Raw genomic sequence first — 22975 nt, forward strand, 5'->3', positions numbered from 1 at the left:
ACAGATCTCCTGCAGCAGAGTCCATTACCCAGCTGCATGGTCACCTCCTGCCTGTGGCCTTGGCCTCTGGAGTGTTCCTTGATCCATCCTGTCCTTAGGTCCCTATTTCTGGGTGGGGAATACTCCTTCTGGGAGGTAGCAAGCAGAGAGTGCAGGAGTGGGGCAGCTGGCCCAGGAAATGCTGGTAAAGGCTGGATCCCTGGATTGTGTTAATTGCACAGGAACTGCCTTTCTAGGAGGGGGGACATGGGTAGGGTGGCCTTGCCCTTCTTGAAAGCTATGTGGCAACGTGGCAGTTTGCCACTGCTCTAAGAGATGTTGGTTTTACTCAAGGTACCTGTGGTTGAACCTGATTTAGAGAATGATAAGTCAAAAATTACTTTGTGTTTTTGCTGTGTGTGCACACGCACATGCACTTGAAATTGAAATCCTCCATTTCTTTTTTGGGAGCAGGTGATAGTATAGCTGGGGATGACAAGGGGGAGGGCCTGGAAGTTTCCCCTGGTGCTCACTTAAGTCTTGTTTGGAGAAGTTTGGAGATTGCTGCCTTAAGTCATGTTAGGGAGGCCTATGAGTGGTGACTCTCGGAAGCTACTAGAAACTGAGTCTGCTGGCACTTTGGAACTGGACTCTGAATTATTCTGTTTATATCTCATATTCCCAGTGACTTGGACTGGGCCGTGTTTGAGCCGGATCTCCTGGTTACCAGCTCCGTGGACACCTACATCTACATTTGGGATATCAAGTAAGAACGATTAAAATGCCAAACCACCAGGCTTTGGGACGATCCGGGACCTTTGTTTTAGAGATCAGGGGTCTTAGTTTGGTTTCCCTGGAATGCGGACCCTGAGATGAGGACACGTGGCCGGCACATTGTTTAGGAGGTGACAGAAATGCCGGTGGGGGATAGAGAAGAGAGACAGGACCAGGAAGGCTCCAGGCAGGGGCATGTCATCCTTCAGGTACCCCTGTGAACAGGTGGCGTTTACTCCTACTGGGGGCTGCTAGGTGCTAGTGCAGAACTCCCTCCTTAGAGGTGTCCCGCCCTCAAGAGCTAAGGAAGTGGGGGTGCCATCCATTGGCAGTCATTGGTTGAAGCCTGCGCCCTGGACCCCCCCTTCCCTGGCACTTCAGGCCCGTCACGGAGGTTTGCAAAGCAGGCCTCAGCAAGCAGGGAAATCCCTCTGGCGGAGAATTAGGTGCTGGTGTCTGGAAGTCCAGTGGAAGTTTAACTGAAGTGACAGGTGACAGTGGGGGGGCTTGGTGGGTACAGACACACATGTGCTACGGCAGGCAGTGCTCTAAGGGACATCTGCTTTGCTCTTGGCGAAACTTCCATCGCCCACCTGTAAGTGCCACTGAGAGCCACCTCTTAGGGTTACTCTTCATGAGGTGACAAGTGAAGGAGCACCCGGCCTGGGGCCTGGCGTGTCAGAAGTTCTTAGTAAACGTCTTTTCTTCTCCCTTCGTAGAGCAAAGTTCCCTTTGCCATAGCAGCTACGACTAACCAGAGGGTGTAGTCCGTAGAGTCCCCCAGACAGGACCCCCTCCCGCCGGCAGACTGCTCTGCTCCCAAATGGCAGGGGCCCTGGGATGATTTACTCTAAGAGGTGGACAGACCAGGGAAAGGGAGCTGCGACTCAGGATGTGCGTGGCGGACTTCACCCGCAACCCTCTCTCATTAGTGCCTCAGTGGTAGTTGGTCTAATGGCAGCACCGAGTGGGGAAGGGCACAAAATCCGGGGGTGATGGAAGAAGCCTGCTCTTCAATAAACAATAAACAGCCTTCAGCTCATGTCATGGTCCCAGGGGTCTGGAATCGAGTCCTGCATCGGGCTCCCTGCTCAGCGGGAGGTCTCCTTTCCCTTTGCCTCTCCCCTGCTTGTGCTAGCTCGCTCTCTCTCTCTCTGACAAATAAATAAATAAAATCTTTAAAACAAACAAACAAACAAACACCAAAACAAAACCCTCAGGAACTACGGGGCAAGGTTAGAGTATTCCTTACTGATATGAAATAATTTGTTTTCATAATTTAAAGATTAAGGGACACGGAACAGATGATTCCTTCTCAGGTTTTCTGGATAGTAAGCCTGAGCTGCAGATTGGCCATCCATCCCCTAGGTCTGGATTGATGCCCAGTCCTGTCACGTTACCATTTGGAGGTGAAGTCGCCCTCTGGCTTTACAGTGAACCCAGGAGTCTCTCTCTGAGTCTCCTGTTCTATCCAGGAGTGGCTTTTTGTTTTGTTTTGTTTTGTTTTGTTTTTGTTTTGTTTTTAATTGTGGTCAAAAAACCCAAAACATAAAATTTACCATCTTCATCATTTTTTTAAAAAAGATTTTATTTATTTATTTACTTATTTATTTCGAGAGCAAGGGGAGGGGAAAAGGAAGAGAGAAAATCTCAAGCAGGCTCCATACCCAGCTGAGAGCCTGATGAAAGGCTCTGTATTGGGACCCTGAGATCATGACCTGAGCTGAAATCAACAGTTGGTCAGTCGCTCAGCCAGTGGAGCCACCCAGGCGCCCCGATCATCGCCATTTTTTTTTTAAGATTTTATTTATTTATTTGACAGATAAAGGTCACAAGTAGGCAGAGAGGCAGGCAGAGAGAGAGAGGAGGAAGCAGGCTCTCCGCTGAGAGCCTCGATCCAAGGACCCTGGGATCATGACCCAAGCTGAAGGCAGAGGCTTAACCCACTGAGCCACTCAGGCGCCCCAGATCCTTGCCATTTTTAAGTGTGCAGTTCAGTAGAGTGTATGCCCAGCACATCCCCAGAACTTCTCATCTTACAAAGCTAAAACTACTCATTCCACACCTTCCCACTTTCTGTTTCTATGGATTTGACTACTTGAGATACTTCATATAAGTGGAAGTGAAATCATGTGGTGTTTGTCTTTTTGTGACTGACTTATCTCACTTAACCTAATGTCCTCAAGGGCTGTCCCTATTGTAGCTTGTGACAGGACTTCCTTCCGTCTTCAGGCTGAATAATATTCCATTGTATGTATAGACCACATTGTGTTTATCCACTTCTCTGTTGGTGGACCCTTGGGCTGCTTCCCCCTCTTAGCAACTGCGAATTTGAGAGTCACCTTTTACTTCAGCTCTGAAGTCCTGCCGGGAAGGTCCTTGCAGAGTTAAGCCTCCATGACTGTCACTTCGTTGCCACTAGGAGAAATGGTCCCGCGAAGGGATTCTTTTGGCTTCTTCCATCCCTATGTCAGGGTCACGCAGGCCATGCTGAATCATGTAGTTCACTTTCTGTGGCTCCAATTATGTGATTTGAAATTCAGCCTCAGCCTCATTTGAAGGAGCTGAGAAAGTTTGTCCCTGAAGGGAGATAGGGCTCTCTTTACCTTTGTTTTTCAGGCCCTCATGTTCCCTCTGAACTCTAACTCCCACTGAAAGGGGAGGGAGAACTGTGTGCAGAGGGCAGAAAGTACCAGGGTGGTGGCATATGGATCGGGCATTTGATCTCTGACTTTTCTATTCCAGAGACACAAGGAAGCCCACGGTTGCACTGTCTGCTGTAGGTGAGTGTACGCTCCCCCGGCTTAGGTCATTCCTTCCGTCCCTTCTTGCATGGGGCTGCCCCTGCCCCCGTCTCTGGCTCAGATGGGTGGGATTTTAGGTCCCTCTGGCAAGGAGCTTGTTTTTGGCTGCTCTCAGAATTTAGAGTCAGGAATGCTAAGCATGGTCAGGAACTCATTTCAGGATTCAAGGACAGGAGCCAAAATGGTTTGTTTTTAAACTTTTTATTGTGGAAAATTTCAAACACGTATGAAAATAGAAGGTGAAATTGCTTTATGTTCACGATCCAGCTTCAACAACGGTCACTGGCCGGCCAGTCTTATTTATTTCATCTTTACCTCTACCCACTGTCCCAGCCCCAACTCCCATCTCTTTTGGATTGATTTTGAAGGGGTGCCTGGGTGGGGTGGCTCATTTGGTTAAGGGTCCAACTCTTGATCTCAGCTCAGGTCTTGATCTCAGTGTTGTGAGTTCAAGCCTCATGTTGGGCATGAAGCCTGCTTTAAAAAAAAAAAAAGAAAAGAATTTTTTGAAGCATTTCCTGGGTGTCATGTCATTTCCTCAATGAATATTTCAGTAGGTGATATTTATGCAGGAGAAGAACCCTGTAAGAAAAGATGATCACAATACCATAAGCAGACCTGAAAAGATTAACAGTGGCTCTTTAATATCAGATATTTAAGCAGTACGCAGATTTCCCTAATCTCAGTTGTTGCTATTTTACAAATTATTTAAGTCAGAATCCAAATAAAAAACATACTTATAAGTGGTTGATATATTTCTCATCTTTTACAATTGGTAGGTTTCTTCCCCCTCTCCTTTTTTGGTTTATTTTTCTTTTCCTAAGGTTTACTTATTGAGGAAACCAGGTTGTTTTTCTTATGGTTTCCCCATAATCTAGATGAGGCTGATTGTGTCTCCCATGTTGTCATTTAATGTGGATTTACTGAAACTTCGAAATTACTTCCCGGTCCCCCTGTTTTCTCAGTTGGAACTGATTGTTTTGGAATTCTGCTTTGGGGATGTTGTGGGGTATTTACAGAGAGTAGAATTTGGGCACAGAAATGGTGTATCTTACGGTGATGAAGCCCAGTCATCAGCATTGTGTTTTGAAGATTTATTCATCTATTTTTGGAAAGAGAGAAAGAGTGGGGCAGGGACAGGGAAGAGGGAGAGAATCTAAGCAGAATCTGCACTGAGCCCAGACCCCAACACAGAGCTCGATCTCAAATCCCAAGATCATGACCTGATGAGCCGAAACCAAGAGTTGGTGGCTTAACTGACTGCACCACAAAGGTGTCCCATCAGTATTGTATTTTGACATCATTGTTAAAAATATACATTATCTGTCTCTTAAATCCTGCTCCTTTGTATTTTTTTGGTACTTTTTTCTTTTTTTAAAGATTTCATTTATTTATTTCCAATAGAGCAAGAGCAAGTGACACAGAGAGCAAGAGTGAGAAAGCACAAGCAGGGGCAGTGGTAGAGGGAGAGGGAGAAGCAGGCTCTCCACTGAGTGGAGAGCCCGATGCAGGGCTCCATACCAGGACCCCGGGATCATGACCTGAGCCGGAGGCAGAGGCTTAACCCACTGAGCCACCCAGGCGCCGCTCAGTGAGATTTCTCAGTGGTAGCAAAGCTGCTTCGGGAGAAAAGAGGCAAATGAGATGCTGTGGATTTGGTGAGCTGCTTGATCTACCATTCCCTGAAGGTGAAACTTGGCCAGTTTTGCTCCCTGGAGTCTGTGGTCCTTTATCTCTCCATGAGCACGTTGCTTATGCCTTTGGGGTAGGGAGTAAGTAGGAGCCTGTGTGTACTCCAGACTATTCTCTGTTCGAGAATACCCAGGGACTGGGAACTGTTAGACCCTGTTGTTGCAACTCTAGTAGAACAGATTGAATCAGGGGTTCCCAGAACCCTTTGGCAGTCCTCATTCATGGTCTGATGGCCTCCACACTGGGGAAAGTATATTTCTTTTGAAAGTCTTCGAGTAATCTGTCTTGAGGAAATGGGGCAGACTCTTCCTACTCACTTTCTCCTGCAGTTGATAGCCTTTCTTTCAAAGAAACTGGGTCTCCTAAGCTAGCTTCCTCCTTTAGGGGTCTCCACTGTTCATTCCTAGGTGATTTAAGATGCCTTGTGTCTCAAGCGAAAAAACACAAAAGCCAAAGCCAAGCAAGGATAACTTCTGGGTCTTAACTCCATTTCCTGTTAGATTCTGAGTCCTTGTTGTGTCATTCCCACTCTTCTTGGATCAGGGCACCACAGTGTCCCCAGTAATAAACACCCCACCCAAAGGGAGAAATGCTTGTGGTCTGAGCAAGGACAAGAAGAGATGGGAAGGAGAGCCATTGTGTTGTTCTGGTGTAACTGAATGAACTTGGTTATTTTTCAGAGCCAACTACCAGTGCTGATATGTCCTAGATTTTCACAGGTCTCAGCCCATCTGGCATCTTACGCTAATGCCTCCTCTCAGATAGCTCCCTTCTTACTGTTGTTACCTCTTTGTGTTGGCAGAGTGGGGAAAGGACTCAATTCATAGTGTGGGGGGATATTCCCATTCTCTGACTGAATCCAGGGCCGGGGGTCATGTGCAGCCGCTGATGGGAGGGGAGAGCGCAGGAGGGGGCTGGTGCACACACCCTTCTGAGGGCAGAATTGGGCAACTTGGGGCCTTATTCTTCAGCTGAGCTTCGGGAACCTTTGTTTCTCCAAGGTTGCCCTCCGAAATAGGGGAGTGAGGGAGGGAGGGAGTAGGTGGGAGCCAGCATTGAGCTGAGGCTCTTCTGAGTGGGAGAGCTGGGCTGGCCCTGGTGGTGGGGATGAGAAAGAGACAGACCGTGTGAGGAGTAGTCATTTGCCCCCCTCCACCCCCCATGGCGCCATGTTGGGCTGCTGCTCATTAGAAAACATGCTTCCCTGCTGATTCTGCGTGGAGGTCACCAGTAGGGTTTTTTCCTGAGTGTGATTATTTCCTCAATTAGGTGACTCTGATCCTGTTCCGATGAGTTAATTCATTAATTTTTTTGCTTCATTTTCTCTTTAATGTGGGGCTGGTGCAGTCACAGGCACTTGACGGGTTCTGTTCTCCTTCAGCGGGAACTCATTATCCAGCCGCCCTGGAAGCGCTCTCTACTCTGGTGCCAGGGGGTTTGAGGGCAGCTGCTTTCTTCCCCTGATTTTCCTTTGCAGCCGGTGCCTCACAGGTCAAATGGAATAAAAAAAATGCTAATTGCCTCGCCACCAGTCATGACGGGGATGTGCGGATATGGGACAAGCGGGTGAGTAATCTCTTGTCTCCCACCCCAGTTGGTCCTTAGTCCCTCCCCGGGGGTGTGAGGATGGTGCTGTGAGTAGCAGAACTCATCTAGAAAGGCCGGGGTGCCCCATGCACTGCAGCAAATTGCCATTTTAAGATCATAGTCCCGGAAGACATGTGCTGATCAAAACTGATGTTGAAGGAAGATAGAAAGTATTAGGATCAGTGGTTAAGAAAATGAACTGGGCCTGCTAAGTTAGAGCCCCATTTTGCTGCCTCCTAATTACATTATCAGCTGAGCCACTACACTTCTCCAAGCCTCAGTTACCTGATCTTCAAAACGAAGATACTGATAGTGAGTGTGTCACTGAGGAGGTCAAGCCCGGGGACCAGACACTATTCTAGAAGGTCAGTGCTCCGGCTTGCAGAGTGCAAACTGGTTGTTCTAGGACATATTCCACCTTGGGTGTTTCTGGTAGAAATCACCAATGCGAGGTACTTAGGGTGCTCAAATCCTCCCTTAGACATCCAGCTGTCCCCTTAGCCTCACAGAAGCTCACAGAGCATATATTCTCCCTGCACAACCCGTGTAACTGATGGGCACGGGAGAAGGGCAGGCTCCCGGGTGGCTGCCGCCGTGGAGAGTCTATTGAGAGTTTGGTTCGTTGGCATCAGTGAGGACAGAGATGCGGGAAAATGCTCCCCCGTGTCCGACTCCCAGATGATGGGGTCATAATGCACGGGGCAGTTGACTTTGTAAGATGTGGGTGTCATGCCACTTCCTGCTTTCCGACAGTGGAGGCTAGAGCTTCTCAGCTCCTGTGGGAAGCAGCCACTTGTAGTTTTCCCGAAACTGTCAGCCGGGATGCAGTCTCATCCCAGCACGGCTTCTGGCAGCCCTGTCCCTTCCCTTGTGGCAGGGAGTTGGTCAGACGGTTGGGCAGAGGAGAAGGAAATGAAGCAGATGGGGGGGTCGGGTGAAGTGGGTGCTACAGCTTGCTAGGGAAGCTTGGGCTGGCCGAAGCCCTCTGCCTTCCATGGCTCTTGGGTGAGAAGGTGACTTTGTACATAAGGATTGGGCGGGTACGTCTTCTATGTGTTAGTTTTTGTCTCTGTCCCTTAGTGCGATCTCATATTACCCATTCTCCCCTCTCTTGATTCCCTAAAGTGGTGATTGGTTTTGTTTCTTTCATCACTAGTATAGCTTTTAAATATGTAAATGGCTTAAATAAAACATTTGGTTAGTTTGTAGTGCATACAGACGTGCTTTAGACTGTTTGCAGGCCATCAGCAATATAAACCATTTGGTAGTTTTCCCTTAATCCCTGTCAGTACTTGTCTTCTGAACTAGTGTTGAAAAACTAGTAGTGTTCCTTATCTTCCAGAAAGAGACGGCCAGACTGTTCCTGTCTAGTCTTCCTGTCAGTCTACTGAGAATCCTGACTTCCCTCAACAATTTTATCTGTTTTCTTTAAAGGATTTTAACTCCCCCTGCCACGCATAATTAATACTTGGGACTTTGGCTCAGAGGGGTTGTAAAACTCGTAGGTCATATTTTTACTTCTCTGGCACTTTCCAGTATCGAAGTAGCACTCTTGGCACCAGGCATCAGAGGCTTAAAAAAGTGCAGTATCAGTGGCAATGTTGGATTTCATTCAAACACACCAAAGACAAATAGTAGTAACATTTACTACATGTTTTTTATGCACAGGCATTGTCCTAAGAACTCGCTTTATAACTAGTCTTTAAAGTAAGTACTGTCTTTATCCCCATTCTACAGATGAGTAAACTGAGGCCTGTTTGTTGTTGGGATTTGAACTCAGGGAGGCTGGCTCTGAAGACTGCTCTTAACCTCACAGACCAGCGCTGATTATAGAAGTAATACATGCTCTTTGTAGAAACTGTAGAAGAGAAAATAAAAAACATTCATAGGCCCATTCCCCAAGAACAAATGCTAGCATTTTGGTGTTTTTTTGTGCTTTTTAAAAAACATGGTTTATCCTGTTACATACATGGTCATACATACTTTTTCCATTTAATAGCATTTTCCCTGTCCTATAATCCCTGTGTCTAACATTTAGTCACTCTGCCATACTATGTTGGATAGCTGTACTGTAGTTGATCTAAAATTTAATTATTCCTCATGTAGTGTTTGTGTTGCTTCTAGTTTTCTGGTATTCCCAGTATCACCAAGATGAACATCTTTAGTTATCTAAAGCTTTTTGTGAAATTGGAATATTCTCCTAGGAAAGGAAAATCTTAAGTTGCTTGGTAAAAATTGTCAAAGGTTTTTGCCGAAAGGTTGTACTATTTTGTATAAACACCAGCAGTGACAAATGGAGCCTTGCCAGTGTCGAGTATTATTTACAAGTATCTTCTAATTTGATAGTTTAATAAAATCTGACTTTAATGTATATTTCTGAGGTTTCCTCCCGAGTTTGCTTATTTTATATAAGCTTATTAATCATGACGAGTTATCTTTTGTGATGTGTGTTCATTCTCTTTGGGGGGTCTTGGTGCGTGATTACTTTAAGATTGGTGGTTTTCCCTCTGGTCTCGAGGTGGGGTCTGTCTGAACTTCGCAGCCCCTCTCCTTGGGTGATAGTGAGGAAGGGGAGTGGGGATTGCAGACTCCACTAGTCAGCAGAAGAGCTCCCACTACCCGGTGTCCTTCATTAAAGCCACGCCTGGGGCTGGAGCAGAAAGAAATGAGGTTCATAGGCCCGAATACAGAGCATGTATGAAGGAGGGTTGGAGAAGTCTTTCTCTGTTTTGTTTGTTTTAAACAAAACAAAGTGGAGTTTCCTAAGGATAGAGACAGTATCTGGTAGTGTTTCTGTGTCCCCACCCAGCCCCCAGCAGACCATTCTATGGTAGACACTCAGGGAGCTCTTTATAAATTGACAACACTCTGCCAATCCTGTCGTAGAAACCCAGCACGGCGGTGGAGTATCTCGCAGCGCACCTCTCCAAGATCCATGGCCTGGATTGGCACCCAGACATTGAGCACATTCTTGCTACCTCCAGTCAGGACAACTCTGTCAAGGTGAGTGACCCCCAGGGACAGCTGGGGGCGCTGTGTGCGGGAAGCATTAGATTTTGAAGCAGCATCTGGTTTGGAAGGAAAGCTACGCCAAGCACAGTATGTGTGCTGTATGGGTTCCGGGCAGGTAAGCCTGGTCGTGTGGGCCAGTAGGAACGAAGAGTAGCATATCTCTGATAGGGTTCCCGGGATCTGCTTGGAGTGTTTTCTTCTTTCCATTTGTGAAAGGAAGTCGGAGACTAAACCATTTAGAAAGGAGAAGTTTATTTGCCAAGAAGTTGCCAGGAAATCAGATTTCAGGGGAAAAAAAAAAAAAAACCACCACCACCACACCAAACCAAACCAGATATATCATAAAGGAGAAAAGCTGATATTGTTTTTGTTAAGGTTAAGGTTAACAAAATTGTTAAGGTTACCAAGTTTCTGACTAGACTCCCTGGGATGGAAAACCAGCACTCTTCGAATATGATTATCCCATCCCCAAAAGTTAGGACATCTTCAGCCAGCAGCACTGCAAAAGTCAGGGACAGGGGCACCTGGGTGGCTCAATGGGTTAAGCCTCTGCCTTCGGCTCAGGTCATGACCTCAGGGTCCTGGATCGAGCCCAACATCGGGCTCTCTGCTCATCAGGGAGCCTGCTTCCTCTTCTCTCTCTGCCTGCTTCTCTGCCTACATGTGATCTCTCTCTGTCAAATAAAGAAATAAAATCTTAAAAAAAAAAAAAAAAGTCAGGGACAGAGTTGACAGAGAGTCTCTCTCACTTACAGGAAATGCTCCAGGGTTTATGTGTTTCTATAACCCTATTATTTTGGTTTATCTCAGAGTGCAGCATTTCTTGTTTGTTTTTTGTGTCCCGACTGATGCGTTTAGAAGGATGCAGGGAACAGGGCCAGCCTCATTCCACAGGCCCTCCTTGTGGTCAGGTCTCTGTCTGGAAGGACAGAGATCTGACCACACAAGTTGGCTTAGTAGTTTTCTGATTCAGCATCATTAACGTAATGATTTGTTTACATGGGCACACAGACAATGTCATTTTATGATATGGTGAGCAAAACTAGAACCATAACACTGAAGCCTGAAAAGTTAACTTCTGTCTTGAGGTTTGTAAATCCCTTAGGGTTGTCATTTACTTTTATGTGCTGGAATGGGTTTTTTTGTTTGTTTATTTGGGGCTTGGATTTTTGGCACCTTGTCACCCAAGTTCAGAACTCAGGAACCATCCAGTTCCCCTCCTCCTCTTTCCTCAAGTTTGTCCTGTTCAGCGACATCTTTACTAACTGTAGGCTGGATTCCGTGGGTATTGAAGCAGGCAACAGGTCAGTTTACACATGTGAGACTCAGTCTTTGTTCCTTACTTGTAGGCTGAGCTTAGGAATTAAATGAGACTTATGACATAAATGACATATTTAATTTATTCCACTATATCCTGGTGGAAGGAAGGCGTTTCTGTTGAATGTATATAAATAGCATAATTGTAATTGAAGCCGTATCAGAGGTACTTGCATAATATTCAACCATATTTTTTAGTAATTTGTATGTTAGTATCAATATGTCATTTTTTCCTACATAATCGTTTTCTTTTTTTTTTTTTTTAAAGATTTTATTTCTTTATTTGACAGATAGGGATCACAAGTAGGCAGAGAGGCAGGCAGAGAGAGAGGAGGAAGCAGGCTCCCTGCTGAGCAGAGAGCCTGATGTGGGACTTGATTCCAGGACCCTGGGAACATGACCCAAGCTGAAGGTAGAGGCGTTAGCCCACTGAGCCACCCAGGCGCCCCTCTACATAATTGTTTTCTTAAGTTTACCTGACAAGAGGTTAGCTTATTATTTGTAGTAATACATTATTTTTAAAGATTTTATTTCTTTATTTGACAGAGAGAGATCATAAGTAGGCAGAGAGGCAGGCAGAGAGAGAGGGGGAAGCAGGCTCCCTGGTGAGCAGAGAGCCGATGCGGTACTTGATCCCAGGACTCTGGGATCATGACCTGAGCTGAAGGCAGAAGCTTTAACCCACTGGGCCACCCAGGCGCCCCTGTAGTAACACATTTTTATTATATTTTTGTTTTCTGAATTGAAGGGGTACGCCGGAACAAGATACCACTGAATGTTTCACCTGAGTTTGTAAATTGTTAAACTGTAAAACTGTTGAATTGAGGGTTAGAGCTAGATTGAGAAGAAAGAAAAGGATTTTTCTTATCTGGCTATTAAAAATAGAGCATTAACCACAATGAGATGACTTCATACCAGTTTAATGATTGTTTTTGTCCCTGATCTTGGGCTAAGCAGTCAAATTTATGATATTGCCTTCTTCTAGACGAGCAGCCCTGGAAATCCAGACACAGATCCTTAGTCCATCCTGACAGATGTGTGTCTGCCTCTGGATCAAGATCAGCCTAACTGAGAGTCCTGTACCCACAAGGCTGTTCAAAAACCTGGTTCTTTCTTGCCTGAGGCTCTTCTGATATTTCTTTAGAAGCCTTCCTTTCTGATCTGTAACTTGTAGCAAGGGCCTCTTGGCAAGCAAGAGAAAAGCAGAAATCACCTATGGGCGAGAGGATGGCATGGCTGCTCTGGTACTTTTACTAACCAGTCTGTCAGATTAAATAGACTGAAGCCATTCACATGCAGCATATTGTCATTTCGTAAGACTGACAGTGGTTCCTTTGAGAGTATGATCATGTTATGAAATGAGTGAGGACTCGGTTCAATCCCCAGGGTCCTCTAACTTGTTCCATAATTATATGTTATAATACTCACTAGTCGAGCATATTTAAATCTGGAAACATCCTTTTTTTTTTTTAGATTTTATTTATTTATTTGACAGAGAGAGAGAGATCTCAAGTAGGCAGAGCTGCAGGCAGAGATAGACTGGGGAAGCAGGCTCCCTGCTGAACAGAGAGCCCGATGTGGGGCTTGATTCCAGGACCCTGAGATAATGACCTGAGTTGAAGGCAGAGGCTTACCCCACTGAGCCGCCCAGGCCCCCACAAATCTTTTTTTTTTTTTTAAAGGATTGATTTTGTTAACAGTTTTCATGACAGTCTGTAAATAAACATGAAAAGTAACCAATTGCCGAAATATACTCAATAGTACTATGATCTTACCTGTATGTAATTAACTAAGGGAGGTTGAACTTTTTCCTTTGCTAGTTTTTCACATTGGTTGACTTGATAATAGGAAGACATTCACGAAGTGTTGATCTAATTAAAAATCTGGAGAATGCCACGCTGACCTAATGATTTCTAGTTTCCCTTCTTTTGTAAGTTGAGGGAGCAAGTTACAGTTTTCCCTATAGCCATCGGGGAAACCCAGCTGCAGATTAGGTGGAAAACACATCTTAACAATTTTATTGTTTTGAATGTGGAGTCCGAATTTGTCAAAAAAAGAGTTGTCAGAAGAAACTAGAATCACCTCATGCGATCCTTTTATAGCCACACCCTCCAACCCCCAACTTCTAGCAGCCACTGATAACGTTCTCCATCACTGTAGTTTTTTTTGTGTTTTTTTGAAGATTTTATTTATTTATTTGACAGAGAGAGAAATCACAAGCAGGCAAAGAGGCAGGCAGAGAGAGAGGGGGAAGCAGGCTCCCCGCTGAGCAGAAAGCCCGATGTGGGGCTCGATCCCAGGACCTTGAGATCATGACCTGAGCCAAAGGCAGAGGCTTAACCCATTGAGCCACCCAGGCGCTCCCATCACTATAGTTTTGTCATTTTGAGAAGGTCGTTTAAATGGAATGATTCAGTATATCTGAGTTGTTGTTTTGAGAAGGTCATTTAAATGGAATGATTCAGTATATCTGAGTTGGTTTCTTCTATTCAGGATAGCACCTTCAAGATTCATCCAAGGTACTTCAAGAATCGATAGATCATATACTTTTAGTTGGCGAGTGGTAATCCACTGTATGGACATACTACGGTTGATCATCTGTTGCCCCGTTGAAGAACATTGACTGGGCTGTCAGCAGTTTTTGATGATTGTGAATAGAGCTGCTATAAACATTCACGGATAGATTTTCCTGCGAATGGAACTTTTCACTTTTCCAGGACAAATAGTTAGGAGTTGGGATCAATGGCATATGGGTCAATGGGTCAATGGCATATGCATGTTTAACTTTTTAAGAAACTGCCGAACTGTCATCTACTTTTGAGAATAATTTCTTAATACTGGAATAGCACAGAGTTGCAGTCTTGGTCCTCCTGCCTTTGGTGCTGTACGGTTTCCTGCTTCACAACCGAGGCTCAGGCTCCAAGTATAGTTGTGTCCCTTCATTGAAAGTGCAGGTGTCCCTAAGGTGGAGTGTGTCTGGCTCACCTCTGTGCATTTCGCAGTCTCGAGTTCCGCATGGTCAGTGGCGGAGTGGGTGACCGTGTATGTGAGTGCGTTGGTGTCTAAACAACCACCTCTTCCCTATGGGACCTTGGGCAAGCTGGATTGTTTCGTCATTTAGCTTCTACATTTGAGAAAGAACTGAATGACACCCTTAATTTGGTTGTCGCAAAGATTAAATGGGATAACAAAACCTAAAGCTCTCAGCTCGGTCTGGAATGCAGTAAGTAGTTAGCACATTGCCTGTCGTTAGTTCTTACTTTGCCCTGCATGGTATAAAAGTGACACAGGGGGAAAGCTTGTCACTCTGACCTTTCATCTCTAGGCCCGTTTAAAGGGCAGGCTGAAGCTAATCTGTCCCAAGGGCTGGTCCTGGTGATGTTGGGAAATTCTCCTGTAATGTTGATATATAGGAAAGGTTTGTGTGTCTGCCCCGCTCCCCTGGCTGGCAGCGCTGCCGGGGACACACCGAGGACAGAGAGTGGTGGGTGCACAGGCTGTGCTTATTTCAATTGTTGGTTTTGTTTTGTTTTTTTAAGATTTTTATTTATTTATTTGACAGACAGAGATCACAAGTAGGCAGAGAGACAGGCAGAGAGAGAGATGGGAAAGCAGGCTCCCTGCTGAGTAGAGAGCCCGATGTGGGGCTCGATCCCAGGACCCTGAGATCATGACCTGAGCCTAAGGCAGAGGCTTTAACCCACTGAGCCACCCAGGCAGCCCAGTTGTTGGATTTTTTAATGGCATCTGTTTAACAAATTACCCTGTTTTCTTTCTTCTAGTTCTGGGATTACCGCCAGCCTCGGAAATACCTCAGTATTCTCCCTTGCCAGGTGCCTGTCTGGAAGGCCAGATACACTGTGAGTGGGACACCCCACCTCCTGCTGGGGAGCTTCCCCTTAGTGTCCAAACATGGGGGTCAAGGACCCTTTTCTCTTATTTTCTTTGTGAGGTAGTTTCTCTTTCTGTCTTGGCTGAGGGGTGGGACAAAGGCAGTAATGATGGCATAAAAGCTGGTATGTATTTAAAAACTTGTCCTTGAAATGTTGGGGAACAACCTGTGCAAGAGTTGCTGACCATAGCCTGGGAGGCCGGGCCCCATGAAGATGGTCACTACTGGCAGGGAAAGTGGGTGAGACGGGACCAGAGGGTTTGGGGCTTGCAGTCAGTGGACCATGGTAGAAAGAAATCTGGCTTTAGATTCAGAAGACCTGGGTTGTGGGCCCATTGGTGCCTTTTAATTTTTTCCCAACATTTATTGAGATGTAATTGACCTGTAGCATTGTGTAAGTTCAAGGTATACCCCCATGGATTTGATATTGCAAGACCGTTAGTACCCCAGGGTTGGCTAATACCTCTGTCACATCACATAATTGCCATTTCTTTTTTGTATTGAGAACATTTAACATCTACTCTCTTAGCAACTTCCAAGAATATAATACAGTGTTATTAACAATCATCCCCGGGCTGTGTATTCGATCCCCTGAACTTGCTCATCTTCGAACTGGAAGTGACTGAGCCACCCAGGCACCCCTTTATTCATCCATTGATGGACACTTAGATCACTAAGATTGTTTCCGTATTTGCAATGAGCCATTTAATCTTTGTGTGGCCTTGGGCAAGCTGCCAGATGCTTTTGAGCGATAGTTTCCTTCTCTGTAGCATCTAAATAATAATTTTTACCAGGCCTTCCTTTTTATTTTTGTCATAAAATTTACCATTTTAAAGTATGCGATTCAGTGGCATTTAGCACATGTACAATATGCCTTTCCTTTTGAGAAATGGTATGTGAAAATGCTTTATAAACCATAAAATGCTGCAGAATAAAGCTATTAGTCTTTCAGCAGTTTTTCCATTGCCACATTGATAGCTTCTGATCAGAGATAATATATTTTCTTCATTGTCAACTTGAAAGGGAGCGCACAGAGATGAATAAAGCTGCCTTTATGTGTTAGGCTGTCACTCTGACGCACTGTGGAACATAGAAGATAATTTAGATACTAAGTGGCTTTTGCATCTGGGAGTGCTTGTCAAGAAACCAGACATTGTTCTTATGAATTGAAATAGTTCTCTGGATTAATATGTTTACTTTAAAAAATAAACAGAGAAGTCCAGGAGTACTGCCAGGAGGGAAAGTGAAGATAAATGTGCTTTTAGGTGACTGTAGTTTATTCCTTCAAGAACAGAGTCTGATTATTTACCCAGTGGGCCCCTTTGCTACCTAGCGGATGAGGTGTCAGTAGGTAAAGCATGCCAGTCCTGAGATTGGAGGGTTTCCCTCTGAATAGCTGTGGTTTGGGGCGGGGAGGGGGGCGTGGGAAGGTGATGCTTCGTGTGGCTGCCGTGCTGCTGGTGCGTTTCCACATGGCAAGAATCCCGCCCGCTGCTCTGGGGTTTTCCCCAGCGTGTCTTGTATACTCGCTCTGGATGTGAAACAGTGTGTTCTGGTGTGCAGCAGTCAGAGCCGTTTGCTTATTTTAGAATTTCAAGTTCTCCAAGTATTTAGCTTAGCTTTATTTTTTTACTTGCTATGGTCCCTTCCATGCACAGGAGAAAGTAGAATAAATGCAAAAGAAAAGTAGAAGGATGATTAACTTACGGTATTTGGAAAACATTTCCCCAGATGGGTTGGGGCCTTCCATCATCTTATTTATGTTAGTTAGGAAAGCATTCCAGCCTTGGTAATTCAAGATTCAGCTGACTCTCCCTAGAATAATTACCTGCTTTTCCCTTTCCTGCTGTAGCCTTTCAGCAATGGATTGGTGACTGTGATGGTCCCCCAGCTTCGGAGGGAAAACAGTCTTCTCTTGTGGAACGTCTTTGACTTGAACACCCCGGTCCATACCTTTGTGGGGCACGATGACGTGGTGCTGGAGTTCCAGTGGAGGAAGCAGAAGGAGGGTGAGTGGGGGCCTGATTTCCTTCTGAGCCCTGTTCTACAGCAGCTCCAGTGGGCCGTGTGGGCCAGTGTGGAGGACGCAGACCCCTCAGCACTGGGCTTGAGGAATGGGAGAGTCAGGGGGACTGCCACCATTCACTGTAGATGAGAAAAGGGGTTTGTGTCTGTGGTTTCTGTCCCAAGCTAGTGCCCCTTCTCATAGGTTCAGTGCCATCTCTCACCTGCATGGAAGAGATCTGTAAGAGATGGATAGACTTGCTGTTGCTTTCCAGCTCTAGGGCTGAAAAACTCTGGGGTCACACTTCTCAGAAGTCTGGTGTTCACTCCTTGCCACTCTGAGGAGGAAGGAGACCTGAGGTTGCCATCAGCACCCCGCCCACCACGTATTCCTAGATCCCTTCACAACACATAGTGGTGTTTTATCTCACACCTCCTTGAAGATGGGTTTGACCACATGGCTTGCTTTGATCATGAGACATAAACAGAGGGATGCGATCTCTTCTGGGTTGAAGCATTAGCAGCCATTGTACAATTACACGCTGTCTTTGCTGCGGCCACCACAGCTGGCAGAACTCCAGCTGGAGATGCACCCGTGAGCAAGGTGTCCTTGCTTTAAGCCCGTGAGATTTGGGCATTGTTCGTTATTGCAGCTTCGTCTAGCCAGCCCTGACCAGTGCAAGGTCAAGTGTAATGGAGTCAGAAACCCTTGGCCTTCACTTCTCCACCAACTCACCATGCAAACTTAATAGCAGCTTCTCTTTTCCTGAGATCTTATTGTCACGATATCTAAAGGTTTTAGGGAACAGAAGCATATTTCTTGGTCTTTCTGTATTAAAGAAGGAAAACCAGGCAGTGGAGTGGTGTGACCTGTCCAGAGTCCCAAGAAAGGTGTTGGGTAGACCTGGGATTAGAGCGCTCATCTTATCCCGGCTTCTTTGTGACCTCCATGAGCCTCTCTTCCAGGATAGTTTTTGAAGGGACTCTTTTGGTCATCCTCTTAATTTTCTTATCTTTATTTCCCGAATATCCCTGCTTCTAGAAACATGAGGCTGCTTGGTCTTTATCCAATCAATTTGCATGCATGACTTTGGCTTTCATCTTCATCCCTTGCATTTTGCCATAGTAAACAGATGATGTCGTTTCTTGTGGTCTGGCAGGGAGAGGTTGGCTTGTAGTTTTGGCTTGAAACGAAAAGTTTCTAGCAACCTGCTTTCAGTTATCTGTCATCTGTAAGCTGGCAAGGTGAATTGTGTAAATTGAGACTATCTAGTCAGTAGTGAGATTCTGAGTGCAAGTTACAGGTATTTCTTCAAATTCCTTTTTCTTGCAAAGTATATCATCTGTCTAGAAAGTTGCATAAAACCTGTACAGTCTTACAAATTTGGAAGAGAAAATCTGTGTAACTACCACCATGGTCTAGAAAGCGAACATTGCTCGAGCCTCGGACCACAGTCCTGTCCCTTCCCTGGAAGGAAACGCTGTCCTCATATTTATGAGAGTGATTGTTGTTCTTATTTTTATCGTTTACCACCCATTTACGCGGCCCCTGAAATGGCTTCAGCTCACTTGTTGGATCTTTCGTAAATGTAATCCCCCCGCACGTTTCTTGTATTTTACTTATTTTTCAACTGTTGCCACTTCGTTTTATTTTACTGCCATGTCTTCTTAGTTTTTACTGGGTTATCTCAAGCTTTGACTTGGGTTTTCACTGTGGTGCAGGAGCTCCTAGAGAGCTAGCAGGAGAAGCGGGGTGTCCTGGCCAAGGGGCAAGGGTGTTTCACGAAGGAGGCGCCAGTCACTGGTTTCAGATGTTGCTGAAGGATCACCTTGTAGAATAAGAGAAAAGCCCTTAATTGTACAAATAGGAAGCGATGCAATCATTAGGAGATGAGTTCCAGAAGCAGACTGAAGATAGAGGCCAAATTGTAAGGCAGCATGGACAGAGGCAGCAGGAACTGGTTTTGTGATTGAAGTTCCCTTCACAGGCAAGGAGCAGACTGAGTTGATCTTAGAGCCGCTGCCTTCTCCCTCTGAGGGTGAGGAGAGGATGCAAGAGAGTGGGTATGTGGGAAAGCTAGGGCCTTGTGAGGATGAGAGGGAATGGGGGTGGAGGCACTGGTAGAGGGGTCGGGATTAGAACGGAATTAGGGATAACTTTTCTCCACAGTCAGGGACACGAAAAGAAGCCAGATGGGGAGGCAGACGATTGCTGATGTAAACCTGAGTCTGCACGGGGTCGGCCGGGGGACTCCTGGCAGGCAGCTGTTCAGAAGACTTGTGTCCTGTTAGGCACACACAAGGATACGGTAACACGCTGAGGGAGTGAAGGCCCGATTGAGGGCAGTGACACAGAGAAGGAACTTCTGTCGCTTACCTACCCTTTTAGCTTGGACCCATCATGTTCTCTCTGACCTCCATTTTCCCACCTGTAAAATGAAGGAATTGGATGAAATTCAATTCTAAACTCTTCTAAATTCGTTGCCCTCTAAGATTGGCCATAAAGGAGATGCTAGATATGACCTAATTACTCCAAAGTGCCCTGATCTTTTCATAAAGCTCCCTAAACGATTTTGGAATAATTTCCTTCTGACCAGATGTGACATGTGAAAATATAACTCAGTCAGTTAAGAACACTCAAGATCGATTATCCATTTCATAAAGAGGTGCTTCTCTTTACCAAAGAATTCTTTTCAGTGGTAAGATTCCATTATGCATTTAAAGCAATTCATTTCACAAAATCATATTCATGCTCAGCTCCTCTGGAGCGTATAAAAGGAGGAACATTTGTGGAGGCGAAAGTTCAAAGTGACGTTAAATCCCAGCGTCCCTCTTCACCTGCTGGGCTGCCAGATATCATTTCACTTCATTTAAGTTTCTGCTCAAATGTGACTTCCTCAGGGAGGCATGTCTAAAAATAGCTTTGCCATCAGTTCTCTTATCCTGGTTGTTGTTTCTTCTTCTTCTTTTTCTTTTTTTTTTTTTTTTTTAAAGAACACTATCCCTACCACACATTTTATTATGTATTTATCTATTCTTCTCTTGCCACCGCTGGATTGTGAGATCTGTAAAGACAGACACTGTAGCAGTCCTGCTTGTCCTAGCACCTGGAGCAGTGCCTGGCATCTAGAAGAAGGTCAGCAAGTCTTTGTTGACTGGGTGGGTGAAGGAGTCTCATCCCATTGGAACCTGTAGCAAAAGTGATGTTGAATTAAAAAAAAAAAAAAAAATTCCAGGATTCTTATTTGGTGATTTCTAGGGTCCAAGGACTACCAGCTGGTTACGTGGTCACGGGATCAGACCTTGAGGATGTGGCGGGTGGATTTCCAGATGCAGAGGGTACGTACTCAGCGCTGCCGTGGAGGAGTGCGCCTGGGTGTGCTCGAAATTTACAGAAAGTACAGGCCTGAGTACTTGGAGTCAGAGGATGCGTGAGAGACATTCACTAACACTTGCTGTTGGCCGAGTGGCGTGTGGAGGCCACACTGAGGCTTTTAGGGCTTCAAGAGCCAACTCCAGCGTTGGGCACTTTTAAGCGTCAAGAGTCTCTGACCGCCTTTTCTCTGGTCCCGGCATGAGAGTGTGGGCAGCCTACCGAGCAGACGGCCTGTGGGCTTCATTTCTTTCTCTTCTTCTAACTGAACTGGGACGTCTGACCTTACCTGCAGTGTTCAGAGCCCTTAACGTCCACCCGCGGCACCTGTCCTGTGAAGCCCTTTTCAATTTTTGCCCCATAAATGATACCTGTTTCTTACATGAACCACAGTGGTTGGTACCTGGTGTGAACTGCCGTGGCCCTGGCTGTGCTCTGCCTCAACACGGTTTTTCCATTCCATGGCGACGTGCCTTACAGACAGGAACTGTGCGTCCTCGTGTGGCCTCCCGCACGGGGGTGCCTGTCTGGCTCAGTTGGTAGAACAGGCAGCTCCTTTTTTTTGGTGCCAAAGCCTGGGAACGAGAACATGCAACTCTCTCTCTCTCTCTCTCTCTCTCTTTTTTTTAAGATTTTAAAAAATTAGTTAATTAATTAATTAGAGAGATCGCCTGTCTGGGGAAGAGCAGAGGGGAAAGGAGAGGGACACGCAAACTCCTGGCTGAGTATGGAACCTGATGTGGGCCTCGATCCCATGATCCTGAGATCATGACCTGAGCTAAAACCAAAGAGTCAGACACTCAACCAGCTGAGCCACCCAGGCGCCCCAGAACACATGCAGCTCTTGATTTCAGGATTGTGAGTTCGAGCCCCACGTTGGCTGTAGTAATTACTTAAAAATCAGCCGATCCATCAGTCCTTCAATCTTAAAAAAAAAAATCTGCAGCACTGCTCAGTATAAAGTCACTCTTGAGCATTTGGGTCAATTATCCTCACCTTACTGCCTTTCAAATATATTTTTTCCAGAAAGTACCATTTGTTCATTTTTGGTCTTGGGTTAGCCGAACAACTCCATAAAGGCTTGGAATTTAAAATGTTTTCTGAGGCTTGCATAAACTTGGAACAGGATGAAAAATTTCCAGGGTAGCTGAAACTCTCATCTCCTGTGTATTTAACCAGGGAGATTTGGTAGTGGGTAAAGCCCATTTTGATCAGTTTTTGGCTGATACCTTTAGCTTTTGTGCTTCTCATTTTTAAGTCAGAACCCTAACCAGACATGGAGATCATTTCCACTGACTTCTGTGGACCTAGATCTTCTACCCTTTGTTGCAGCTTTGTGCAAATGACATACTAGATGGCGTCGATGAGTTCATTGAGAGCATTTCTCTTCTGCCGGAACCAGAGAAGACCCTGCACGCTCAAGATACAGATCACCAGCACAACCTGAGCCACGGGGAGGAGGAAGGTAATTGGTCAGACAGGTGTTTCAGGTGACGTGCCCCCTGTGCATCTCAGAGTTTCAGCACATACCCTAGAACGGCCCTCAGACCCGTTTTCAAAAGTGTTTGCCAACAACTAAAGAACCTCTCTCTCCTGCTAGTCTTAAAGGAAGACCCCCCGAGCAGTATCCTGGAAGAGAAGAAATCGGAGCAGCCAGGGCTCCCGCAGACTCTGCAGCAGGAGTTCTCCCTGATCAATGTGCAGATCCGGAACGTCAACGTGGAGGTGCTCACTGGCTTACCACCTCGTTCCCCTGCTGGCTGGTGGCCATCGGTGGGCGAGGGGACTCCTCCAGCTCTCATTTCGGCTAGCAGAGAGCTTTGCTGCTCCAACAAGTGAACCTCTCTGCTGGCTTTTTCATTTCCTAGGTTTTCTAGAGAAATAGATGTTTTGCAAATGCAAATTATAGCCTCACTGTAGTATTTTCTCATCAGATGAACTGAGGAGTAAACTGATGCTCATGTGTGTTGAAATCCTCCTAGCTGCTCCAACACCTCGTTTTACCACGTGTGAAGTTACTTAGAGCCAGGAAGGCTTAGTGCTTTGGCAAAGGTTACTGGTAGAGTTAGTGGCAGAGCTGAGTTTGAAAGCCAGACATCCTGACCCCCAGAACCCCACCCCCTAACCCCCAAGTTCTTTGTGCTCTGCTGTACTGTCTTCCCTTAAAGCTGGTCATTTCCTTAATGACTTAGATTCATAGTAAGAAGTTCATCAAACCTCTTTGTTCATTTAACACATGGAAACGTTTACTCTCTTCCTTTTGGGGAGATATTGAAACGCTTTCCTTCAGACAACTGAGTCTGAGTTTTGAAGCTTGATTTGTTCTTTTTTTGCCTAGATTCAACTAATAGGTATGGATATGTGTGTATGCATAATTATCTCTTTGGTCTTTTTGGGGGTGGGGGTGGGGCAGAGGGACAGAGAGAATCCCAAGCAGGTTCCATGCCCAGGATGTAATCCAAGGCAGGGCTCTATCTCATACCCCTGAGCTCATGATCTGAGCTGCAGTCAAGAATTGGATGAAGTGCCCCTCCTTTGGCC

At 45.7% G+C, this 22975-nt stretch overlaps 1 protein-coding gene across 3 annotated transcripts in view; it reads left to right on the forward strand.

Moving 5' to 3' along the window:
• Nucleotides 1–22975, forward strand: part of WDR59 (WD repeat domain 59) — a 92699-nt gene that overhangs the window by 27242 nt on the left and 42482 nt on the right. For all 3 annotated transcript variants that reach the window (XR_004382249.1, XM_032853957.1, XM_032853959.1), the window contains exons 5-13: nucleotides 665–745; nucleotides 3499–3536; nucleotides 6727–6815; nucleotides 9723–9839; nucleotides 14948–15025; nucleotides 16910–17066; nucleotides 20321–20400; nucleotides 21767–21899; nucleotides 22035–22159. Coding sequence is in view for 2 of the 3 variants with exons in the window: in XM_032853957.1 (XP_032709848.1) it covers nucleotides 665–745; nucleotides 3499–3536; nucleotides 6727–6815; nucleotides 9723–9839; nucleotides 14948–15025; nucleotides 16910–17066; nucleotides 20321–20400; nucleotides 21767–21899; nucleotides 22035–22159 (898 nt within the window). In the remaining variant the exon portion in view is untranslated. The remainder of the gene's footprint in view (nucleotides 1–664; nucleotides 746–3498; nucleotides 3537–6726; nucleotides 6816–9722; nucleotides 9840–14947; nucleotides 15026–16909; nucleotides 17067–20320; nucleotides 20401–21766; nucleotides 21900–22034; nucleotides 22160–22975) is intronic.

The sequence above is a fragment of the Lontra canadensis genome, unplaced genomic scaffold, assembly GCF_010015895.1.
Source record: "Lontra canadensis isolate GAN:19392208 unplaced genomic scaffold, GSC_riverotter_1.0 scaffold8, whole genome shotgun sequence".
In the NCBI taxonomy this organism is placed as follows: Eukaryota; Metazoa; Chordata; class Mammalia; order Carnivora; family Mustelidae; genus Lontra; species Lontra canadensis.